The sequence below is a fragment of the Mycteria americana genome, chromosome 1 (genome assembly GCF_035582795.1).
Source record: "Mycteria americana isolate JAX WOST 10 ecotype Jacksonville Zoo and Gardens chromosome 1, USCA_MyAme_1.0, whole genome shotgun sequence".
NCBI lineage: Eukaryota > Metazoa > Chordata > Aves > Ciconiiformes > Ciconiidae > Mycteria > Mycteria americana.
Genome location: NC_134365.1, coordinates 96951171 through 96975195, shown reverse-complemented (window position 1 = coordinate 96975195; position 24025 = coordinate 96951171). Strand labels below are relative to the sequence as shown.

Here is a 24025-nt window from a genome sequence, read left to right as displayed (position 1 = left end):
ATCATCAGAATAACTTCAGCAGAATCCAGACCAGACACAACTTTATTTTTTTCCAGAAGAATGCGGTACCCAGCGCTTTCACTTTTCCCTTATTTGATACTAGACCAAAGAGTCTTGAGGTAAGGTTCTGTGTTTGAAAGTACAGCTAGCGTAGCAGTTACGCCTGCTTCTCTCACTCCACTCCACCAATGTGTCTCAGATGCCACCTACAGAAACAACCTCCAAAGAGAGGAGTACTTAGTCCTGGGTCCCTTTCCTGAGGTTATCAATATAGGCACCAACTAAACCACATAATTTCTCTCTATGGAGAGGAGTGAACCAGACTCACTGAACTCTTTAACATTGATTAGCTGGGAATTAGGAGAACTGTTTGCTCCTTTTCTGCAGTGCCAGCTCTGAACCACAGACATTGAAACACCCAGCTGCTTGCAGCTCCTTCAGAGCACTGGTGTTCCCCTTTTCTGCTAACAAGGTTATTTAAAGAATGACACACACTGGCTGCAACAGCTCCAGCGTGGCCCATCATCTTCACCTTTCCATTTTGTCTTTCCAAGTGCAAAACTTCCATCTTTCCATCAGTGCAAAACTTCACTAAAACCATTAAAGATGATACTGAGGATTCTCCCACCTTCTAGGTAGCATCTGGTAACGTAGGATTACTGCAGCAGCTTCAACACACAGACATATCTTTTTCAGTCGCCAGCATTCAAGGTTTAGTCAAGGTCTGGAGAATTTGATATATAAACCCCTTCCTCTACTCTCTACATTGCAAGTAACAGAAAATAAGGCCCTGGGAGTTTGTCATGATACCTCTTCGTGAAAGCTGTGCATGCAGTGCAGTTCTGTGCTGCTGCCAGTCCCCAAGTCATCATGACAAATAACACACGGATCCAAATCTTCCTCCTTCAAGTGAAAGGAAATTTTTATCAGTCTTAAACAACCTCAACTCAGAATCCCTTTTGATTAGGTAATCAAATTGTAATGAGTACACTGAATGAGTGATGAACATGATGGTTGATGTCTGTTGACCACGTAGTTGAGACCTGGATTATGCTACTGTGGGACTACATTTGTTCCATGCAAAATGTGTTAAAGGAATGGAAAATCTGTTGTCTGAAGTAGCCTCATCATCAGCTGTGGGTAGGTGGAACTTGGCACAATGGAGAAGGAGTTCATGAAAATTTTTTTTGCATCCCAAATTCTGGGCTAACCTGTGATTGCCACTCCTGCACAGGTGAGAGCAGCCCAAAGTTACTTTGTTCTCCCTGAGGACTTTTTATTGCTGCTGAGACCATCAGTGCAACAAAATACCCTAACCGTTCCTCTCTCCCAGGCATAAACTTGTGCTAGCTGTGGGAAGGCTAACCTAAAATCACTCTAGCTGCTTTCTGACAGCCAAAATTCTCTGTATGGGAGTCCTCAGGGAGAAGACCCACTAGATTTAAAATGCTTATGACAGACATTTAAGATGTATTTTGTGCATATAAAGGAAGAGCAGAATATCAACTGAGATCCATTGCATAAAGGTCCAGGAAGGGTTGCTTTCCAAAGGGCCAAAACCTTAGCATCCACCTCATATAATGGGATATGGTTGCAGGGAAGCCCAGGGGAACAGTGTCCATGAATCCTTCTGCTCAAGCTTTGGAGCAAAAAGAGAGCTCCTTTTTGATATTTCAGTATCAGGAATAGGACTAATTCACCAGGCTGAGGACTCTCTGTAAGGACTCCATCGGCTTTTTGATGAAAATTCATATATAACTGTCAAAAGTTTTGGTGGGTCTTCTCAATACAGCAGAACTCTATCAATCAGTTTAGAAATTGCATGAACTGAAGCATTTTGACAAACATATAAGGACAAGAATGCATCAAATATGACAGAATATTTGTCTTTGATGCTCCTTGTATCACTTCTTTCTCCTATTTTCTGCCTCTGAGGGCAGAGACAAGACACAGCTGAGAGAAGTTATCTTTTTTCCAAAGTACAGTAGAGACTGGGCTAGGATTCAGAGGGATCCTCCTAATAGGAGAAATATCATCTGTCAATCCGATCTAAAACAACAGAGTAAATGAAAATCAACACCCTACAGGTAATGTTTTCTATGATGAGTGGGTTTATTTTAGCATTTGTTCATATACAGTTACCTAAAGCTCTGGCACAACAACTCCAGGCAGGGCACTCTCTATGAAGTTTGTTGGATTTCAGTATTCACTTCTCTCATTGAATGACTAGATTTTGGCTGCAATATCCTTCTGGACATATTTCAAGACCTGTTTGTTTTCAATGGTTTTGGCAGATGGCTGTATAAACTCAAGGTCCTATGATTATGATTCATTTCTCTGTGAATAATTTTGGTTGTCAGGTTTGATTATATTTCTATGTGATTTTATACTATTCATATGTACACTGAATGCATTCAGAGCCAGGGCTGTGCTTACCCAAATACCACCTTTTGTGCTAAAGAACAAAAAAGTACAGATGAACATTTTCATTTTTTTCATATTTAATATTAGGTTTCTTTTTTAATGGGTATTATATTCTTGTTCAGTTATACATCGTGGTTGTTTTGTTTTATTTATGCATTTAAATATTCCCCATTTTTTTCCTAGAAAGGATTGTTGCGAGAATGTACATAACGGTGAGAGCAGCAAATGGCAAATGTGCTTCATTTTGCCTTTGTGGGGTCTGGCATTTTATACACTAATATGTGATACAAAATTTATTCCATCCTCAAAACCACGCTGCAATTAAACAATACCTCAGAAGCACACGAGCATAAATATTTTGCTTTGGGAATGCCCACCTAAAAGATGAGGTAACCACACTTGATGTTCTCTTCTTAGCCCTCTCAGAAAACACTGGGGTATAACTGGATCTTGCTCTTGAAATGCTTGTATGTACTCATGCCCTAGCTTCCCACAGGAGCACTTTCTCGTTAGCCTGAAGTGCTGGGAAGGATCCACGGAGACGAGCATTTTACCAGAGCGTGCTCTCCCACCCCTGAGCCACAGCAAGTCTAAAATGTCCTTCTTGGGCCTCTGTGTCATGTCAGCTTTCGACAGCCAGCCCGCACTGGGAGTGCCAGCCCACTTCTGCTGCCTGCTGGTTCCCCTCTGTTGTAAAACTGCTTCAGGTTTTTAACATTACCTGTTAGTGAGCATTTTGTAAAAAATATTTTTTGGTCCCTTTGTCTTTGTTTCCCACTAACTGACCTCCTTCATGTCCAAGGTTTGGACTCTGATGCAACTCGTGGCCATCTCACTCTTGGAAAGAACAGAAAAAGCAAACAGTATTTGCCTAGGAATGGACGTGTGTGCAGCAAACGCCCACAGCCAGCCCCGCTGCTCTGGGAACTGGGGATGGGAATCAAGGCAGTGACTATTTTTTATGTCAGTCACGACCGAACTAGTGACCTACTGTGAAAATGAAAACCCTCTGGAGTCTTTCTGACTAATTGTATATCCCAGTTCCACTTCCTGTGGAAATAGAAATATCAGCCATGCCATTGCAACCAGATTCCTCTTCGGATGATTACCTTCCTTCCCAAATGACTGATTCGTTACGGAATAATTGTTAATTTCTGTGGAGAATGATTTAATTCTATCATGCAAGTTTCAGTCATTCTAAGTAATACTATTGTATCAGACTACGTGGGACTAAACCAGAAAGGGCTGTGGTCCAATCAGGCGTGATATGAAGCAAGAGAAAACACTTTTGAGTAAACATTTTTTAGTGATTTAAGGAGGACAGTGTTGAGGACATTATTTGAAAGCTTCTCTTTCCAGAGTCGTGCCACGGTGCTGACGGGCCAGCCCAGAAAGGACATAAACACTTACAGACTCTCCCATTTGAGAGATGGGGTTCAGCGATAAGCACAGGAGCTGTGTGCCCGCAGACCTGCTAGGCTGCCAGTGAGGCTTGCCTGTGCTTTGGTGGAGATGGTAAACAGCAAGTCGGAGCCAGGCACACGTGGGCTTTCTATTTTAGCTCTTTTTGGTGTTTTCTTTTCATCAGCTGTGGTGTACAACCAGCACGTTAGTCTCACGAATACAAGCTGTTTCGCAAATTCTGCTGGGATACAGCTGGGCCTGTTGAGTTAAGCTGGCTGGAAAACAGGAGGAGGAGGCTGATGCTCTGAAATCCAGGCAAAGCTGGTGCAGCCACGGCGTTCCGCTCTCACCAGATGTGAGGGCAGGCTGCTACATGAAAGGATGTACTGAGAGGTTTTATCTGAGGAACTCGGGCATAGCTGGCCGTGTCCCTTTCTATCCAGGTTCATTGTAATGCAGTCTTCAAACTAAGGCTATAAAAGGAAAGCCATCGGCATGGAAGTTTTGGCTGACAGAAGAACTTCATGAAAATCCAATCTGGCTTGGGCAGGACAGGAACTATGCATAGGAACAACATTTTTCAGTCAGATTTATTAGTTCATAATATATGTTACCAGGCAAGAAGCATTTTACAAGAGTCAGCAAGGGTTTGATTGCTTTCTTATACATCTCCCAAAGCCCTACTTAAAAAGAAAAACAATCCTTTAATGGAGATAAGTGTTACAAAGTTTTAAGGATGCCCTAAGCTTTTAAAAGGTGGAACATTCAAAGTTAAGGCTCTAAGATAAAATAATAAGATCTTTGTTAATTACAGAAAATCACGGGAAGAATACCCAGCAGACTTTGACTTTTGCTCATGACTTCATTAGCCTTCACTCTTCTCTAAATGTACTATCCAAAGCAGGCTTTCTCTGTACGAGGCCTGGGGAAATTATTCCCAAAGAGGGCAGCGTTCTTCTCTGCAGGAAAGACTTACATGTTGAAGAAGGGGAGCATGGGAGGGTTGTGGGGGTGTTTATGTGTTTATGAGCATGTGGAGGTGGATTTCCTCTGCATAGAAGGAAATCTTACTTATAGTTGGTGAGATTTACACCTGAGTTCAGATCTTCAGCCAGAGGAAATAGAGTTTTCCTAAGCCCTGCTTACCAGAGACAGTTCCCATTTCCTTGGTTTGGCCCTAGTTCTAGAAAAGGGAAAAAGTGAAAAGGGTTGCAATCCATCACCTGTGGCAAATCCCTTATAGGATGGCAAATCCTATATAATCCTATATGTAGCAAATCCTATACAAAAGATTATATAGAAGTGTGAGGCAGAACACCTCTGTTTTTACTGAAGAACTTTCAGCAAGGCTCAAATTTTGATGGAGCAAAACTACAGATGTAGCAAAAGACGTCGGTAGCTATGAGTCAGGGCTATAAAGTAGTAAATGGAGAGGGGGAAGGCCACAAAAGATACAAGATGAAGAAGTTAAAGTTGGGAGAAAGAAACAGTTGTGTGACTGGGGAAATGGGACTGGGGACATGGGAGAGGACTGGGGGATGTCAGAGAAACAAGAGTCATATTGTCAGTGACAGTGCGGGAAAGCAGAGAGAAGTGAGACATCAGGAAGGTGTAGAAGAGAACTCGGGGGCTTCTCTTCTATTACTCCTGTAAATTTGGTGTTGAGAGAATGTAAAAGAAAAAAGATACCTGTTTCCAAGCCAAATCTAAGTGAATGTCAGGGCCAGGAAGCAGGTGGCAGTTTATGTGTACTTTTTCCTTCCCAAACCTACCAATAAGCCCGTTTTCAATTAAAAGAGAAACATAAGGCTTTGGATGACTTTGCACAGCTCTGTAATAAACACATGCTCTCCTCTTAAATGAACATGTCCACCACTGTCCTGCTACAATGCTAAATCTGCCTGAAACCCTCTTACAGTGGTTCAATGCTAATTTGGATCTTGCTCCAGACACACTCCTCCCATGACAAGGGTCACATTCCTAATGGAAAAAGTACAGACAGGAAGGTAGTAACATGGTGTCAATGATGCAGTTGAATTTTACTTTTATTTTACAGGTCGGGGGTTATTCTAGCTAACAGGCCTCTTCTAGTCAAAACAAAACAAGAATGCTCCCTCTGGTCTTCAGGGGGAGTGTTAAAATTCATTATCCCAACGCATTCTAGCTGCCTGTGCATAAATATCCTTTCTCAATGCTTGCTTGTGACGGAAACTGTTCGTTGTGATTTGCAGGTATAACTTCTGAACCTTCATCTGCTTTCTGCTCTCTCCTTGGCTCTGATTTCTCTCCCATTCTCTTGTGAGACTTGCTTTTTCTCAAATGCAGTCTCTCTCTTTCTCTTCTCTCCTTCATGCCTTCAGGCTGCTAAAAGGCAGGAGAAAAATAGCAGGGAATTAAAAGCAACTCCCACATGAACAACAAAATCTCATTATTTTATTTCACTAGTAATGTATAATAAGATATTCCAGTCAGCTACCTCAGCAAGATCAGCTTTAACATGATGGGCTCAAATTCAAGGCCCCAGCCAGTCATCCTAAAACTCAGCAAGAGGTAACATGCTTTTGATTATACACTATGTGTGGTAGGAGGGTCACCTATCTCAAGGGCTTGAGGGGGAGAGGAGAAAAGAGGGGAGAAGGGAAAGACTCTCAGATTTCAGCCCAGACTTCATGTTTCTGTCCTTTCACATGATCCATCTTTATGTGCCTGAAGGCTGTTCAGCGCTAGCTGCAAAGACCTCACTGAAAACAAGTGCTGAATATCATGAAGTGTCCTCAAAGGCACTTTTATAAGAGAAAAGCAATATGCAGGGAAAGAGATTAAATGGGATTACCTTCCCCCCACTTTTTTTTTCTTTTAATGTGTGTAGTCATATAAAGAGTGGTTTAAATTACACCCACAGAGCTCTGAATGCAAAAAAACCCACTCCATTTGGAGCTCAAGTTTAAGCCCACTCCCAAATTTCCTTTCAGATCTGTAACACCTGTCGCTCAGTTGTTCAAGGTTCTGAAGTCCTTCACATCTCCCAAACTTCAATGGTGACTGAGGGAATTACAACAATTTGGTCTGCTTGAAAGTTAGATTAAAATACAGCCCGGCACACCTCGCTGTGTACAGAAGGGTACCAGAATCCATGTTTTTAATGGGAACTGAAGCCATATTTAGTGCATTATGTTCACTATACCTATTGTACAATTATTACACACTCACAGACTTTCTAGCTGTAGGCACTTTTGAGAAGTGATAAATGATAAACTAGATAACCACTGGTGAGAGTTGGCAAATGAGGCAATGTGAAGTTCCAAATGAAATAAATTCTGAGTAGTCCCTAAAGGGGAAAAAGAAGATTAGAGAATGCACTTAAAATCTTAACAATTGCATAACAGAGTTGTCATCACCATAATTCTGCATATTCTTAGAGGGCTGGGCATGCAAGGACTATAATTGTGGGACTGATGATGTAATGATGCTGCTTATTGAAAAGAGATTTTTTTTTCTCTCTTGTTGCTGCACAGAAGGTTTGTAAAGAGAGCTGAAAATTACTTCTCCATACAAAACCATTAGTGTCAGCAAACTAAAAAAAAAAGATACTTCCCTCTGTTGTTATTTGGTGCTAATGTCAAGTGTTATTCAAGCACAGCTTTTTCAATAGGATGACTGAATTTGGTAGTGTTCTTCTGGTACTTAAAAGCAAGTTAGTGTTTATTACCCTTCCTTCCCTGGTATGATACACCAGATAGTATGTATCATAATAACAAAAATGTGTTAAAGTGTCATAGACAAAAGGTTGTTATTGGCTACCTCATCAACACAAACCATACAGAAAATGCTCATGCCTCAGGACAGAATGACAGGGAGAAGAGAAGGATGCACTGGGGGGAGAATGCCCTGCTGGCTGCATGTCCTTACAGTGAAAATACATTCAGCCACTTATAGCAATGGCTGCTGCTGGAGCTGTGTGGTGACATTGAAGAAAGCAGATGGAGACCCAAGGGGTAAAAGAGGAGCCTCTCAAACACCACGATGTCTGGCAGTCTCACCGGTAACACCATATATGGTTAAACCAGGTCAGCAGCCGTGAGAAAGAGAGTTGGGTCTTATGGCAAAACCAAAGCAAACCTGGTTTTATACCATCCCATTTTATTGGCACAGCCGTACAAACCTCTGAAAACATTGCCATGCCCAGTGTGGTGTCTCATTTTGAAGATACACATTTTTTAATAACTCTAGATGGTAACACTACATCAAGAATGCTCATACTAATGATACTGCCACTTTAACCTTGTTTGTGCTACTGTAAAGTCCACATCACTTGTGAAATTCTAATTCAAGTTTATTTCTGCTCTTCCCCCAGCAAAGCCACAGCAATTACATCAGGGATCAAACTGGCCTGCTTGCTGGTTTGGGTTTGTTTTCTGAAGTGATTTTAAGGCTGCTATTTGTTGTTACCTACCAAAGAAACTGAGCGTTTGCTTTTGAGATGCAATTGCTTTTCAAAGGACTCTGCAAATTCCTGGATGGAGTTTGATCTTGTCTCTGGGCATGAGCTGTCTGCTGAAGGTGTTCTGCTTGCCTTCCTGTGGCAGTGGCATTTGACGTCTTGGTCTTCTTGAAATTCCTTGGAGTCCTTGAGATGCCCTGAAGATGAGCCTCTGGTAGAGGCGTGAAATCGTGTTGTACGGAGGGAGGAAAGCCTGGCCTGTAAAATAAGAGGTCTTTGTTGAGTATTAAAGTAGAGCACACAGGGCAGATTCTCTCTGCTACAGAGCACTCTCCCAGCAATGGTGCACAATGAAGGACCTTGCCCAGACTCCTGTATCTTTCCTTTTATGTGCAGGAAAAACACACTGCCAAGAGCTTGCTTTCCAGAGGCAGCAGCAGAATTTGCTTTTATTGCTGGTTTTGAGTATATAAGCTTTGGCACGCAAATAAGCATTTCAAATGTAAAGTGTGCTAGGTTCTCCTAGTGCCCACTGACACTAAAAGAAACTGTGATCCTTCGTAACCTCAAAAACTCTGGCCTCACATCTGGTGGCAGGTTCTAGGCAGGACTCTCATAAAGCAAAGACCCAGCCTTTTGTGGCCAGATGAGCCAGATACATGGTTTGACCCAGATGCTCCAGGTCTTATCAGATGTTTGAGTTTATCTGATTGTGACAGGGACCATTTCTAGCCCAGTTGTGTCAAATTTGCAATACGGCCTACATGCAGACAAGATGCTCTATTGTCCAGGTCTGAATTTTCTGCTTTGTCCTGAAATGATGAGGGAGCACTTTCAGGGCAGTGAGAAACACATCCCTACTGCAGAAATCATAGGAAACAGGCTTCCTACAATTACATTTGTAGGGCTGAAGTGGGGAAGGTGCAGATAGTTGTTTAGTTTCTGTGTGGTTCAATTTTCCCAGGCTTGACATGCAGATAAAAGCTGTTGATCTGCATCAGCTGTGTTTAATTAATGTCTGTAAAGGAGATTAAACTGATACAGAACTGCTGTGTCCTGTGGAGTCATGTATTGGTGGTTGTAGAAGTAGACAGACCTGTAGAAGAGATGGGTGAGAAGCCTACCACATGGAGCCAGGCATGCCCCAAACCCTGCCAGCTGTTGATGCTTTTTCAGGGTGAGGAGCTGAACACTGGTAAGATGCAGGTGGTGAAAGCTGTGAGAGAGAGATGGGAAGTACAAAATATGAGACCCCCCAGGTGCCAGGCACTCCAGGCACCTAGCTGCTGCATATATGTTTGAATGCATATACATTTGTATAAGCCTGGTGCTAAGCCTTCAGCTACTGAGAAACCCGAAGAAGCTCTGCTGGCTTCAAGGGAGCTGTGATTGTTTATAACAACTGAAGGTCTATCCCACAGATCCTGAAATGCTTTCTAAGCAAATCCAGGAGAAAACCCAACACTCGGAGTAGGGTTTGTTGTTTTGTTTTGTTTTGCTTTGTTTTTTTAACAAACAACAGTGGAAAGGGAAACCAACTTGATATAGTGGCCACATGAATCTACAGACCTTGGACGGCAAGGGACCTGAAACATCGGCTGTATACATTTGAATTAACTCTGGCCCAGACACTATTATAAATGTATCAGCACAACAGGGACCTGTGCAGCCTTTTGCTGAATAGTGAGACTGTGCATCCATATGGTTGGGACTACATCGCATTAGACAGGCTTGATGAGAGGTGCTAAATCACCAGTAAATCTACACCTGACAGCATTATGCATCTTCCAGCAAAATGCTGCAGATCCATATAGGTAGATTTGTCTCCCTCATTACAAGTTGCCACATGCAGCTGTTGGCAGTACCTGAGAATATATTTTCTTGGGGCTATATATCCTACTATTTACTAATCTATACTTCCCATTTTCACAGGCATCTGCAACTCTTGGTTCTTTTACATAAGTCTTATACCTGACAGAAGCACCTAATACCAAAGGGTTTTCAGATCATACGGTACTGGTTCAGTTCCATTTCCAGCCATAAGCTTACTTCAGTAACTAGTATTATGGACTGCCTCTGTAATGATTTCTGCCATCCTATTTTTGCTTTGGTTTCAAACCAATCAATACAGCTGTAATTTCTGTAAGGTCATATTGTATTGTTATTTTAAAAAGCATCAAAGCAATCACATTGTGCTTGAGGGACAGGAGTACACATGCCATGTCAAGCTCAGCAAGTTAAATGTCTTCTGTGTCATTCTAACGGCATCAACATATATTGTTTCCTGGAAATAAAAATTGTCTCACACTAAAAATCACTGGAGTTTTTTCTTAGAGGGTTTGGGCCAAAAAAAAAACAACCAAGAGGACAGCTGAAACGGAGGATGGTACTCTATCAATGCTGTTTTGCAATATTTGTAACTGTTTTATTTTACTAAGATGTTGCATTTCATTTCCCTCCACAGACAGAATTATAGTTAAGCCCTTAACAAAAAGTCTGCAGTTCACAAACTGACATGGCACCAATGGTCCAGAAAAGGGACAGACGTTCCTTCCCAAATGTGTATCTGCCTTGGTGGACTAAGGGTAAAGCTCCACATCCATATTTATGTCATCATGTTACTGTGACCGTGCCTCCTCTCACTGTGCCTTTGCATGATGCATAGCACCATAACTAGAAGGACAGCACGCTCATGCATGTTAGCATGTTGCTGTCTTATGACCGCAACCCTACATAGGACAGGAACCTTAACACAACTGTTCAAGCATGAACATTTCGTGGCTTATAACTAGTACAGGACATTAGTCTTCTTTTATTTAAGATTGACTCTGTGGAGAACTGAAAGTCAGAAAATGAAGCTCAGCAATGAAGCAGATCTGGCACTGACTTCAGATAAAAATCCACATGGCTTTCTTCCTGTTTCTTAGATTTAATACATGCATTTAATACATGTGTTTGGTGCCAAATTGTTTGCTTGGTAATATTGTAAGTAAGAACGGCTGAAGACTGCTTTAATTTATGCGTTCCCTCCTGAAGTCTCAGCAGCTGCTGGCAGCTGAGATTGCCTCTGTATCTGCACACTGGTGTCCACCCAGTGCTGCTGTCGTCCCTTGCCAAAGGTCTCCGAGCACAGCCCCAGTATCTGCTCCTGTCCTTGACCCAGCAACTGCCTCATGCCTACATCTGGTGCCTCTGCAGCGAACTCCCCTTGGTCTCTGGCTCCTAGGACCTGACCTTGAGTAGTTCTTAAACTGGAGAAGGGGGGAGGAGGTGAAACAAGGGAAAAGGCATGGGAAGGAAGAATGATAAATGCTCCCCTATATAAAAATGGGGAATTTTGGCCGGTGCTGGGAACCTCACAGGGGTTGTTTCTCACTCCCTTTTAGTACTCCCTTTTTCTGCTTGAGCCTTTGTGTAAAGTCATGCCCGGTGTATCTATTTACACAACAGCTAATCTTTTCCTAATTGCCCATCTAAAACACACAAAAAGTACACAAACAAAAATACTTCACGAGCTTGATGTCAATATAATATGCCTATTCTCTTTCTCAATTGCTGTTGGAGACAAGATAATTGCTTCCATCTTTTGGGCTTGATCTGAGGGCTTGCACAGCTGTCAGTAAGAAAATTAATCTTCAGTGTGTCAGCACGAGTGTTCATTGTTTGCTGAAGTTTACACAATGAGCCCAGTACTTCAGGGGTATTTTGGAACATCTGACATTCAGATGCTGTCCCACAGCTTCCTTTCCTTCCGAGAAGCTTACAGCCAAGCATATATTCCTTAAAAATGTTTTGGCCTAGGCTCTAACTGATCTGTAGTAACAATATTGTGGTAGCTGTTCAGTCTGACTTTAGTTTAAATTAAATGTTAGTAACTTCAACAGCAGTCAGTTATCCTGCTCCCATTCTCAGCTGTTTCTTATCAGATTTTCTCCTGTGAGCAGCAATGTCTGCTTGAAGGTGGATACATTTACAGGGTTGTAAAACTCTTACCAGTGCTCTTTTGCCTGCTATCTTTTCCCCACAACAAAATGGCTGGGAGGTAAGAAACTGTCCTGAACCAAAATGATGGAGGATAACCAGAATGTGTCAAGCAAAGTCATAGCTGGAGGCCTCAAAAAGGGTATCACTAGTTAATGTGTCTAAAGTTTGCCAGGGGAACAAGTTAACTAAAGGAGTTGAAAAGAGACGACTTAGTTCTCCCCAGGCAGTTTTCACATTCAGTGTTGGCCCACAGCAACATATATAACTCTGATGCTTTTCAGGGGAATGGAGTTGCAAGGTTTAGCCTGTCTTGCCAGTGACCCAGTGAAGGATGAATATAATTTTGTGTTCCCCTCTGCAAAATGGGAATGACAATAGCAAAAGCATTTTGCGAAGTTCATCTCAGTAATGTTTGTGAGGTAGACTAAGATACTGGGGAAAAAAAAAAAAGAAAATTGTTGTTACTTTGGGAGTTGTTCTGCGGAGCTTTATCCATATTTTGGAGGCCTCTACCATGACAGGATGCCACAGGAGTTTACCTTTGTGTTTGGGGTGATAGCAGTGGCTTGAATGTCTTTCTACAGGACAGCAAAAAATACAAAGACCAACATACCAATTTGGAGCTGAAAGCTATTTTCAGCGTTATGCAAAACCACCTTTTTTGCTATACTGCTAGCATTTTGCTATGTACTACCAAAACGCTCCTGGTGCAGTTCATGTGGGCAGGACTGCACTATTGCTGATGCACCATATACCAGCCCTGGATACGAGACAAAGTATGCTGGCAGTGCTGCTTTGGCAGTACCATTGTATCTGCACAAGGAACTTTTGCCAACAGCTGTGTCAGTCAGAACCTGCTGACTTGATTTTCACCAGGACAGCGGTGTTATCTCTATTTACCCAGAAGATATTGACACAGAAGAAAGGGTACACTGTGATCTGCTGTGGAGGTATTAACTTACAGAAGAGATGCAGTCTGATCTCAGTTATTAATCCTCCTGATTAATAGTAGTGTTCTGATAAATGAAGACAATATTTAACTAACACTGATAAGTGTTTTGAAACTTACAGTAGTTGTCATTTGTAATAATGCATCTTAGAGTAGTTATCATTTATAATAACTGTGTAAAAACCACATCTCCAGGTGCAAGAGCAAGTTGTTCCTCTCAACAAGGAAATGATGTTTCTGAAGGTATTTCTAAGGAAATATTAGTGCCCATTTGCTTAACTTCTAGATTTCATTTAAGACAACATGTTTTAGTGCTCTTCCCTACCAACTAGTCAGAGATTTCCAAATAAAAAAGTTTAATCTCAAAATTTATGCCTGAATCATAAAATCCCCAAACAAATCTTCCCTTCTTATTCCTCCAGTCAATTTCTGGCACTGAGAAATAAAGCAATTGAAATTTATATCTCTTCTATAATACTACGGGAGCAAGACAAATTTGTGTGGAGCATTAATGTAAAGACCAGACTTAATTAAGTGTACAGGATAACTTTAGCTCGTTGAACAGTAATGTTAAAAGTCACAGTCTTCTCTTTCTGTCAGCTAACTTAATCCAAGTTCTAGATGTTGATTCAGGGATGCAACTATAGCAAAGTATTTGAATAGCTATTGGCTAAGTATTTAAATAGCTTTTGAACAAACTCAATATAAGAACATGCTTCAAATGAAACGTATGTGTACACACACACAGACACACAAATATACACAAAGATGTGTTCAGCAGCTTGCTGAATAGACAGTGATTTAAAGTACATTCTTACACTTCAGTCTGTATTGGGGCCTAAAGAAATCACATATGTGTAGATCTCTGAAGGACAACATTAAAATACAGTAAAATTAATTTTAAAAAAATAAATAAACATTCTGTTTTCGGGCGTTCTGATGGAATCCATGAGCACAGCTCTAGCTCAGAGTCTGTCTTGGAATGTGTGACCAGGGTGAAATATAACTGTAAGTGACAAATGTGGCTCATCAGTTCAAAACTAATGAAGGAAGGTTACCTCTCCAACCCATCCGTGAATTCAAAGAGGGGGAAGGTGGTTTTGGTCTGTTTTGCATTTCGTAGCCAAATTTTTTTGAAAACAAAAAATCCCACAGCTTAGAACATGGCAGCTCCAGTGGAGGAGAACTTGCAAGGTGAAAACATAGCATGGCAGAAAAAAAAGGCTGGCAAAGATTATCTGTTTCTCCCCAATAGAATAGCATTTGCTTTGTTGCAGCCATAATGATCTAAGGATATAAGTGAAAAATGGTTTGTAAGGAAACATAGTATCTTTGGTAAGCCAACTGACGTAGTTGGAACAAAGAGACAGGTTTGGACCACCTAAACATTTTTTTAGGGCTGAAATAAAAGCAACAGCCTTCAAGTGAAGAGCAGCCTGGGAACAGCTGCTTCATTTTGATAATCAGTTAGACAGTTATGAGCTGCCTCTGCATGTGAACCCTGCCCCTTTCCCAATTATTTTGTTGGTTTAAGAAGAAAGAACATGCTTCTCCCTTAAAATCTTACTTCACAGTATAATGTTATGTGTTGCACCCTTATTTTCAGAGTCACATGTTTTAAACAAGGAGGGACTGCATCCTCTAGCTTAAATTACAAGTTACACCTGCAAACAGCTAAATTCCAGGGAGTAAAGCATACAACTTCCCGGAGATGGTATAGTTGCAGAATTAGGTCCAAATCCTGTGAATACAGGGAGGCTTATGTAGTTTTACACATGAGAGCAGACTCACTGAAGCCAATGTTTGTGTGCCAGTTTCCAAAATGTTTTGATCTCTGCCAGGTCATGCTTAGCAGACAGAATGACATTGTAATACATAGTTAGGCAGTTACGACACCCTTCTCCTTACATTTCTGGTCCTATCATTGCTTATCTTGGAGTTTGCCAGTTTTCTTGCATGCCAAAGGCACCGGAGGCCTGACTCTGGCAGGCAGCTAAGTGCAAAAAGCAACTAGCTGCTGCCAGTAGGAGCCGAACTTACTCAGCAAGGTGTACCGTACTCATCCTCACAGATCTCTAGGGCCATGCCCCTGGGGATGGCACTTGTATTTATACATAAACCACATGCACACAGATGCAGAGAAAACTGCACACAGCTCTTACCGGAAGGGAGGCTCTCCTTTCACTGAAGGGTTGTGTCTGACGTTTCCTGTGGCCTCTACCCTCTTTCTCATTCTCATCGATCAAGTTGTGGCCCCAGAAGCTGCTCATCCATTTTGCAAAGGAAATATCATCATCCTCTTCATATTCCATGTACAGATGCTCCAAACTTGGGGGGGTCTCCCAACCAGACAAGGAAAAGAAGGGTCAAATACCACCACCAAGCCAATAGCCTCACACTGTTCTGCCAACAAGAGGAAGAGGAGACGCAGCTTCAACCACTCTTTCTGCTCTCCATCCCCCCAAACCCATCCCACTGCAGCCCTAGGCACTGTCTAAACATAAAGTCAATCCTTTCTCATATCTTTTCAACAAAGTTGCTTTTAACCTTTCCATTACAGCGATGTCCAATATGACACTGCCGCGGGGGGCTGGTGGGAAGGGAAATGTGTTGGCTACGCCCTGCGTGCTGCTGTTGAGTGCACCAGTTGTCAATACCAATGGAGAACTGCCCACAGTTACATGCCCAGGAGGTGCATACACGAGCCCAAAGTAGGCTTGTGATTTTGAGAAGCAGAATTGACATATTGATGGTGGTCAGAAGCTGGCACAGCTGCTTGCAGACGCCTAACTGGCTCTGCGGGAGGGACTACAAATGGCCCACTCTTCCCATGCTGTCCTCCCTCCTGACTTCTTTTGTCTCTGCTCTTCCTTTGATATGCAGGAAACGTGGTCTGTCTAGGTGGAAGAAAGCCCCCTCTGCAGAAACTACTTGTTCATTTTTGGGTTATGACAGCCAGTGTGAACTTGCATCAGCTGCTTTTCACCAGAGTCATTTCATCTGCTGTATCAGGGTTATGGGAGGCCCTGCCTCACTTGAAGGCACACAGAGTAAAAATGGGTCTGATTCCTCCTCACCAGCCCTGGGTGTAGGCCATATAGGCCCTGTCTATACCACAAAACAGAACAGGGCTGGGGACTGTTTTCTGTCCCCGAGACCAAGTGGCTAGACTGGTCACATCTACCCTACGTGGTGCTTGTGCTGTGGGTCTCCTCGAGGCTGTATGTAATGCACTGTGTAATGCACTCTTTATGTCAAAACATCTGATATAACAGGAAAACTCTGTTGTGGCCCATAAAACTTTGTGTAGTATGAAACTGGAAGATGTGTTACGTGCCTTGGGACACGGCAGAAGGACATGGAGGAGTGCTTTGAGGCTGTAGAGCTTGTTGGGATAGTGTTGGAACAGGAGGAAGAGACCCAAATCTAACTTCCTATTGGAAGCAGTCCTTGGTGCGTGCTAGGTAGCCAGAGGTTCTCCTGGTGCCTGGGCATTGCTGTGGAGATGCTAGTTGGTCTTGGCCAGGACTAGGCCAAAAGCTTGCTGGCAATTTAGCATTAGGGAGAATCAGTTGTCCAGCATTAAACCTTGCTCCTTGTCCTCAGTCTGTTTAGCAATACAGATGTAGTAACAAAACTCCAGTTTCACGTGGGTGTAGGTATGAGGTTTAAGTACAATACTCTGATGTAGGACTCTTCATTCTGAATAACAGGGGTGAGGGTACCAATTGGTGATGGATGCCTATGTGCCGGAGTTTTACCTTGTCCTGGGCAGGTGAGACCATGATTAGCGCAAGGACCTGGAGTACATGGGTGTGCAGACGGCATGTCCTCAGATGTTGTGTATCAGAGCTTGGAGACCCAACCAAACCTGCAGCAGGCTGCTTTCCTGGCAGAGGCACAGATGGACAGGAGTGAGAGGAATACCTGCGAAACAGTACAGTAAAAAGACACCTGAAGCAATAAAAAGGATGCGTAGGCTGATTCTCCAGGTGGGGAAGAACACTCCTGGCCATATTCTGACAGCCTAAATTTGACTTATGTCCTTGAGGCTACCAGTCTGTACAGGCAAGGTGCATCTGAAGGCCTGTGCTAGCTCATAGGAAGCATCACGTGGGTGGAATTTAGGCTGTCCCAGTAGGAAGCTATCGGCCTGTTGATAGGTATTTTCTATTGTATGGTTCAAGTTTCTTCTTTTCTGACATGTGAGACAGAACCCCTGTCATGTGGAGTAGGAAATGCTTCTGCCGTGCTGAGACCGGTGACAGGGAAAAGTGGGAGAGAGGCTGTCCCACAGCTTTGGCAAAATATACTTACGTAAATAGTAATAATCCATAAATTAAGGGAGACACAGCTCAAGCCGTTTACTGCCAGGCACTGAGATATACTGACTTAGAGTCCAGCAGGGCAAATTTCAGTTGGGCTCCTGAGGTATTTGCTTTGCAATCTTACTGTTGTTTTTATTCTCAGTCTTTTTCTTCTTCAGTGCAGTGTCTTCACACATATTCCTTCCATTTCCCTCCCACCTACAACGAAATTTCTAGGTATGAGATGACTAGTGTTGTCTGAGTATAAAAAAAAGTATCAGAGACGGCTCCTCTTCATCCTCAGCCGAGTGCTCCAGGGAAGTAAGTGGAGACAGAAACATATGCTTCCTCTGCCTACACGTCAGGATGCTACGTAGGCACAGACACACATATATATAATGCGTATGTATATACAACATATATAAAATGCCAGTATTGCATATTAAATTATTTTTATGACAGATTCAATTAATAACTAAAAAAAAAGAAAAATGGCATTTGTAACAAGAATAATTTTGCTTCAGCATGTTCCAGTACAAACTCCTAGAAACTTCGCATCAGTCCTGTACGTTAGCAGTCCAGAAGCTCCTTCTGCGCAAAATTAACCCGGACCTAACGACGGACCCGGAATTTTTAGGCCTGGGCTAAGAAGCGACTTAAACCCAGAGCGACTCTGCCCCTTGCGCGCCCCTCCGCCCCGGCGCAGCCGCACACGGGGGCGCCGCGGGGCGCCCTGCGGTTACACCGCCGCTCCAGCAGGTGGCGCCGCCCCGCCGGCAGGTGGCGGGGCCGGGCCGGGCGGAAGTGCTTGCACGACCCGTGGCCTCCCGGCGTGCCCCGGGTGTCCGGTGACCCCTTCCCTCCCCTCCCCTCTCCCGGGCGGCGGTGTGAGCGCGTCATGGCCGCCTCGAAGCCCGTGGAGGCGGCGGCGGGCGGTGGCGGCGGCGGCACGGGGCTGTCCCGCTGGCAGCTGGCGTTGGTGCTGGGGGCGCCGATTCTGCTGGGCGCCGGCGCGTTCTACCTGTGGGGGCGGCGGGCGGCTCGCCGCGGCGGCAAGGGCGCGAGCGAGCGGAAGACCCCCGAGGGGCGGGCGAGCCCCGGGCCCTGCGGCGGCGGGCAGCCCGATGGGCCCGGCCACGAGGAGATGGTGAGCGCGCGCCGGCGGCGGTTGGCGCGGAACTCTCCGTCCCCGCGCGCGCGCGCGGCGGCCGTTAGTCCCCGCCGCTGTGGGAGGGGGGAAGCGCCGCTTTTAACGGCAGGGATGGGGTTCGCCTCCGCCGCCCCTGCCGGGCATGGGGTGTCGGGGCTTGAGCTCATGGGCTTGGGCCGCGGAGGGGGCGGGTGTTCAGCCGCCGGTGGGGCCGCCTGGAGCGGCGAGAGGGGAGGCCCGGCCTCTGATCTGCGGGAGAGAGGGTCGGGCAGGCCACTGGCCCGGTCCCAAAAGCGGTTGTCAGAGTTCCGGTCCCGGCTCCGGAGGACGAGCGTGAGGGGATGGAGCCAGGCTGCAGCGGGTGCGGTCGGGCGGCATCCTCTTCGGCTCAGCATAAAACAGCTGGGAGGTCGGCCCGTGTAAGCGCGGAGTGCTCGTAGCCGGGCGTTAATGTGCACGGCTTTTTCCTCGTCCTGCTGCGGTTGGTAGTACTTTGTTCAGAGTGCGTGTATTTGTTCCAGTCCTGGTACTGGTAGTTGGAAAGGCGTGTTATCGAACGCATCTCGTCATGAAGCACGCGTTAACCAGATGACTATGGGGCTGACAACGCGCTGCTGTTGGGTGAATGTACTTCTGCTTCTGAGGTGTAGGATACCTAGGAGTAAGTTGCTTCCAGAAATAGTATTTCGAAAAGGAAATCCGTCATCTGTTGTGTATTAGTCGGAGATGCAGGATACAGCAGAGTGGAAAGAAAACACAATCAAAATCTTTTTAAAATGAAAGATTTTCCATGAAAATACAAAAGCCATACAGTTCAAGCAACTGAGACTTCAGAGTAGAGTTTGCCTAAAGAGATATGCTTTCAGAACTTACATTTATCCTGTTGTCAATTACCACCCTGAGAATTTTCAGGTAAAACAGTCTATACCAAAATTGAAGGACAACATGCAAAATCAGAGTCCAGATCAGATACATGATTCTCTTGTATACCTGTATGTGGAAAAATGCCTCTAAGATGTACTTGCTGCACATCTGCAGTCACAGATGTATTGTGATCGTGACGTTGTATTACTGAGGTGAGGTTACAATTGACAAGCATGTTTAAAGTGGTGGATTTGGCAAACTAACTGGCTTTGATAAGAAAATCCCATTAAGCTATTCCTGCATTTTCTCCCATTCTTGCGTACCACCTGAAATGCTCTGAACTGTCAGACCACAGTTTAAACTTCCAGTCTGAAATGATCAGGAGAGAAAAAAATCAACTTTGAGAGATTGGAAAAGGTGGGTTTTAACCTTGATCATTTCAGTGATGAAAATTAGTGTTACGCGAGTGGGTGGGCAGTGGCAGAAGCACATGGGAGTGGTGAGGAGGGTGGCAACTTCCGTAGGTAGTGAATCATAGGTACCCTCAGGCATTCCTGGAGACGCAGTGAGCTGCAAAACCTATGCTGGACCTGGAGGCAGTTACTTGAATGCAGTGATTTGTTAGTTCATGGGTAGCAGTACTGAACAAGTACTGTATAGAAGACAAATTCGGACTTTGTTTACCGTGGTAACTTTGGCTTGTGGCTGCAAACAGCATCTGGCATATTTATGGCAGCGTGCTTGCTACATGTGAGCTCTGGTGTGCGGGCTACCCGTGACCTTTGTGTAGCTGCAGTGACTTTGCTGTTAGTATGTTAACTCTGGGTTTCTTGATTGTATTTCTGAATTGCAGTATATACTGTCAAGTGGTTTGTAGTCATTCTGTAGTTGTACTTGAAGCAAGCACTTAAAACATTTAAAACACTTATATGGCACTTGATTTAAAATATTGTGTGTCTAGCTCTTTCAGATTGCTCCACAAATTAAATTACTGGAAGACTCTATGCATCTAAGAATAAATATATGGTTGAGTGGTATGATACAGTTTCTTGAAGAGTGTCATTGCTTATGCTGTAAAGAAATAAGAGATATTACTTAGGAAAGCTGTAGAAGAAGGTATCAGATTTGCCTGATTACATGAAATAATTGTCTAGCTGGTCAAAATATGGCTGCAGCAGGAAAATTAATGTGGCCTTGGTTCCCGTGACTGCTTTATGTGTGTGTGGAGGATTGCCTTCCTGTTCCTCATGTCCAAAGCAGTGATGCCATGCAGATTTCATGTTTCCACACATATTTTATTAGTTATGGATATTATTGATAAGACCCTTGATTGAAAAGACAACCATTGCAGATGCCTTACTTGTTAACTATCTGCACTGTATTGGTCTGCCTTTCTAATGTGGTGGGGTATTTTTTTTAAACTCAGTCAGATTTCAAATACAAATCTCTTCAGTGAATAAGAACCAGTAATTCATTTCACAGTCTAAACACAAGAGGGAAGTCTTTTAGAAAACACGTAAGTCAATAATGAATGTGCCACCAACAGCTGTGTGTATGTGTGCGCCAGGTAACTATTCTTTTACTTATAAATGTAACTTAGGACTCAGACTTTTTTTGTGCATTTCACTAAATCAGCTTTTGTATCCATTTGATGCTCTGTTCACTGTTTCTGAAGACATGACCTTGAATTTTTTTGTTTGTTCTTTGAAAATATGTAGGGTCTAAAATCTTCATTGTTCTTTATTCAGATTTCTTACTATTTTGCCTGCAGTTCAATCTTTTCTTTTACCCGCTGCAGAGGCCTCACATTTTTTCCCCAGGCTGCGTCTGCACTAGAGGATTCTCCTGGTGTAGATGCACCGGCCAAGTGTGTGATCTGTGACTGACGTGTTGGCAGAAGCCCTTAGCATAGGTGCTATATCGGGAAAAGCTGAACTACTTTTGAGATTTCTTCTCCTGCAAGCACAGCTCCTCAACACTACAGTAAACTGGTATTATTGGACCAGTTAAGTGCTGATGATAAAACTGCATCTGTGAATGACTCAAAGGTCGGGAAGTCAAATTGCATCTGTTAATTGCAGAAGTTGTCATTGTTTCTTATAATTTAGATGAAATGTGTTTTAGTTACTCAGTAACAGCAGTTGCTTCTTACATGCTCTCTTGGTTTGTACTGAATGTTGCATAACTTAAATGTGTTGGAGAAGTAAACTGCTTTGCTTTTATTGCATTAGTTGATACCCAGTTGATTCGTGGGGTGTTTTGTTTTTTTTTTTTTTTTTTTTTTACTTATTCCATGATAGTGTCTTAGCAAGTTTATACCCTCCTTGTCTGACAGGAGCAAGCACTGGTCAGTGAGGTAATGTGTTGGTTACTTCAGTATTTTTTTCTCCTAAAGTTGAAATCACTTCCTTTTGCAAGTCTGTGATAGTCCAAATCTCACCCCTTAACTCTTTCAGCGAGTTCGTAGGCTAACCCTGTGTTTTTGTTATGTGAGGAAGCATCGAGCAGAGATTCTTGAATTTTTTAGTCAGCTGTGTGGCATTGTGTGTTACAGACAAAGCCATTTGGGTCCACAGTAGTTCACTGTCTTTGCACATTTTCCTCTCAGCTGGATATAGTCCCTGAGTGCAGTGGTGGGTGAACGTGGCCAAACTCCTTGGCTTGTGTGGTGCCACATATTGGGATCAACAGCCAACTAGTATGGCTTCTTTCCAGTATCTATTTTAATAGCAATTGCTGAATGTTGCCTATCTCACTGCTGTGACATTAGATCAGTACATGAACGAATTAAACTCCTTTGTCTAGATATACTTATGTTGATACTTACTCTGAATTGATCTAAACAAAGTATGTAAAAAGTAATTTCTGTTGACTGTGCACATGTTGCCTAATAAATCTCACTATCAACCTACTGTAAGTCTTCTATGTTTCACGCCAGCTGTAGTGGACAGGTGTAGAAAACTCTTAAACGGGTGTATAATAGCAGTAGAACAATTGTTAGACTCTTGGCAGCTCACGTGCAGCTCACTTATTTGTGGTAGGCATGAATGACAAACTCATTGAAAAGGAAGGTGACTAATGGAGAGCACTGACAAATCGTATTGTAAACTTGAGCTTAATTTTTGTAACTATAATATGTCCTTGCTTGCACTCAATTTATATCTTAAGCTCATGTGGACATACTTTTTCTCATAGTAGTTTTAGTGCTAAGGAGAATCTTAAAGCCATTTATACTTGGTTAATGCCTTTCAGTATAGGTCTGAGATAAGACTCAAGATGAACGTTAGTCAAAAAAAGAGGAAAGATTCAGTAACAACAGGTATTCAGAAAACAACACTTTTTTTGGTACCTGATCTCATCAAGAGGGTCCTCTCACTCGCAGAGGAAAAAAGAGGTCTAGACCAGGGCTGCTCCCCCCCCCCCCCCCCCCAAGTTGATGAATTAAGATGGCTGAAACAGTAGTCTTCCTCCATGTCATCTGTCACACATGGGCTCACGCAAATCCTTTTCAACCAAAAGAAAATGCTGAAACTCACTGCTCGTGCTTCTGTTGTGAATCACTGTTGTCACTGGCTGGCAGCAAATTTCTTGTTCTGCTTTAAAAAACAATCTCCTTCAACTATGTAAAGTTCTGAACTGCTAGTTTAACCATAGTGGCATTGCTGGGGATTACTAAGCTTTATTATTTTCGCAGCTGGCAGTCTGTTGCTGTTAAGTTGCTGTTGTTCACATGCAGTTTCTGAACATTTTGTGAGGAAAGCACATTTGCTGAGGTTAAAGTAACAGTTAAGAAACTTTTGTCAGTGCTGTCTAGTCTTTAGACAGTTAGCAATCTGCTTGTTTAGATAACTGAGTGCTTCTCAAATACACAAGTGCCCTTTGGCTTAAACTCTGTTTTAAGACTTGTTAGTGAACAGTTGCTGAAAGCGGTCCTAAGTACTGAGATGTACCTGCAGATAACTTCTGAGCTGTTTGTTTATACTGCCTTGGCAGATAATTGATTATGAACTTCCATTCATTTTATTGAGCTCGTTTGCTTGTTGCACGGATTCTTTGACCAGAAGATGACAAACTGTGAGAGTTTTTCTTGCTCTATATGGACCTTCACCTTAGGACAAAAAATGTCCAGTGCACCGCATAGAATGGCAGTGGGTGAGGTGAGGAGAAGCAGTGAAATTGGAAAATAATGTCTAGAATTATTACATTTGTAAGACGATGGAAGAAGAAGGTGTGAGGTTTTTTGATTACTTGGGCATGAGGTACATAAAGTTTGCTCGCATAATCAGTTTCTTGTTTGTGTACATCTTCAGTGTAGCAATCGACAAGGACTGGAGGGCTGAGAAGCAGCAGCTTAAATTTTGTCAGGGTTAAATCTAAGGCTTGACAAACTCTTTCAAAAACTGATCTTATGTTAAGAATTAATTTTCATATTCTTATTTGTGCTATTAGGGAAAGGTATTGCAGCATATAATGTGACATGAGTTCTTTAATATCTTTAAAAA

The 24025-nt window shown here is 43.1% G+C and overlaps 2 protein-coding genes across 4 annotated transcripts in view; one reads left to right on the top strand and one right to left on the bottom strand.

Moving 5' to 3' along the window:
• Window positions 1-4420: 4420 nt before the first annotated feature.
• LNP1 (leukemia NUP98 fusion partner 1) lies at window positions 4421-18440 on the bottom strand. 3 transcript variants are annotated; one of them, XM_075514160.1, is made up of 5 exons: window positions 17520-18440; window positions 16964-17129; window positions 15365-15605; window positions 8282-8527; window positions 4421-6192 (listed from the first exon to the last, which is right to left on the bottom strand). In XM_075514160.1, exons 3-5 carry the CDS (start codon window positions 15512-15514, stop codon window positions 5989-5991), a joined length of 600 nt encoding a protein of 199 aa, XP_075370275.1. In that variant the 5' UTR covers window positions 15515-15605; window positions 16964-17129; window positions 17520-18440; the 3' UTR covers window positions 4421-5988. The 3 variants fall into 3 exon arrangements, with proteins under 3 accessions (XP_075370275.1, XP_075370268.1, XP_075370282.1); XM_075514153.1 differs by having other exon boundaries at window positions 16964-18440; XM_075514167.1 differs by having other exon boundaries at window positions 4421-6189; window positions 16964-18440.
• TOMM70 (translocase of outer mitochondrial membrane 70) overlaps window positions 18355-24025 on the top strand; it is a 23234-nt gene continuing 17563 nt past the window's right edge. Inside the window, exon 1 of the mRNA XM_075514038.1 lies at window positions 18355-18656. Within this exon, the coding sequence (XP_075370153.1) occupies window positions 18408-18656 (249 nt within the window). The 5' untranslated portion in view covers window positions 18355-18407. The remainder of the gene's footprint in view (window positions 18657-24025) is intronic.